General features: G+C 39.8%; 1 protein-coding gene across 1 annotated transcript in view; it reads right to left on the bottom strand.

The window, feature by feature from the left end:
- The window catches only part of galnt2 (UDP-N-acetyl-alpha-D-galactosamine:polypeptide N-acetylgalactosaminyltransferase 2), a 64877-nt gene that overhangs the window by 5703 nt on the left and 57633 nt on the right, over window positions 1-1541 (bottom strand). The window contains exon 12 of the mRNA XM_014001815.1: window positions 785-877. Coding sequence (XP_013857269.1) covers window positions 785-877 — 93 coding nt within the window. The remainder of the gene's footprint in view (window positions 1-784; window positions 878-1541) is intronic.

Raw genomic sequence — 1541 nt, forward strand, 5'->3', positions numbered from 1 at the left:
CTGTCATTGTAGCTGGGATAATTTTACTTATTAAAGCTCATAATCTTACCACTTGAAACATCACTAGCCCTGAAGCTGCTGGTAGACATCGCAGTTGGAATTATCAAAAGTTTTTGACACCTGAGAGACACCGCAGCAACTCCTTTGCTTTTGAAAGCTGGGGGTGGGGGGAGGACCAGGGAGGATGATTCAACCACTCAACCACTAGATGTCGCTGAAAACAACAAATCCTACACACTGTGCCTTTAAGTGTTTACACGCACGCCATTCAGAGTATCAATCATAAAGCACTCCTCTCATCCTGATTATAAATTCATTCTGACCGAGCAGAATCAGATCAGAATATTCTGACTGRCAGTTTATTCTTTTTACTTATATTCATGTAAACACAGCTAATGGCTTAGAAAAAAAATCAATCCCATTTCTATGATTTCAAACTTAAATTAAGAAGTCTGGTTCTAYCTTCTTATTTGAGTTTTTTAGACAGACAGTTACAGTGTGATAGAAGGACAAAATGCTGGTGTTAAAATAAGAGAAACATATTTGTTTGTAAAATGGCAACAATTAAAATTGGAACTTAAAACCGATAATTAAATCAGAGACTGAGTAAATCATTACATGGATATTTAAAATGTGTCTTTTTTATAATATTTAGCTTGACTAACATCCTTATACAACAGAACTAAAGAAGGAAAATGACAGACTGTACAAATGTCACACTCTTTAGCATTGCAGTTCTTATCGTTTGTAAACTCCTGTRGTGCTGAAGGCTAACACTACTCACTTTCCATAGGGGACGTTTCTGGCCGAGGGGACAGCAGCATAGTAGAAGTTCTTGTACTCGTCCATCCACACCTCGGCAGCTCTCCTTGTGTTCCTGACRGAAGAAAGATAATGTGAGGTAAGGACACAAGAACTTAGTGATAATCAGGAGGTTTGTGAGAAACCATTAAAAAAAAAGTTTGTGCTAAAGCAACGTCAGACATTTGCAAACGTGCAAGCTCCCTGCGCAGAGTTGAATCCACCTGCACCACAGGAAAAAAAAAAACCCGTCCCCATCTGAACTTTACTTAGCAACTCCTCCTTACATTCAATGCAACTTGGCCCGGTCCCAAAAAGCCCATTTTAAAACTCGGCTGTGCAAAGTGGATCCCGCAAGAACAATTATAAAGTCATCCAGGCAAACAAAACAGTTGGCGTCTCGTTGCTCCCCTGAGTCTCCAGCAGGAAACCCTGTCAGGGACATTATTCAAAGTGAGGCGAGATGGGAGGACAGCAGAAGCTTCTTCTCTGCACTGCCATAAGAAAAGAAACTCGCTGTACTCGTTTTGAACTTTGACCTGGGAACGGACCCTACAGTGTTTCCTACRGAGTCAGTTTTTAATTTCCTCAGGAGTTTCACTCAACTCAGGATTTCTTCACTGCAAAAACTGTCCACCAAACCAAGTTTTAAAACCTTATATCCAGCCAAAAAAGTCTTTTTGATCTTGTTTTGAGACTGATTGTGTAAGAATAATAATCTTGTTTTCAGAATGTGTGAG

This window comes from Austrofundulus limnaeus, unplaced genomic scaffold, assembly GCF_001266775.1.
Source record: "Austrofundulus limnaeus strain Quisiro unplaced genomic scaffold, Austrofundulus_limnaeus-1.0 Scaffold10, whole genome shotgun sequence".
NCBI lineage: Eukaryota > Metazoa > Chordata > Actinopteri > Cyprinodontiformes > Rivulidae > Austrofundulus > Austrofundulus limnaeus.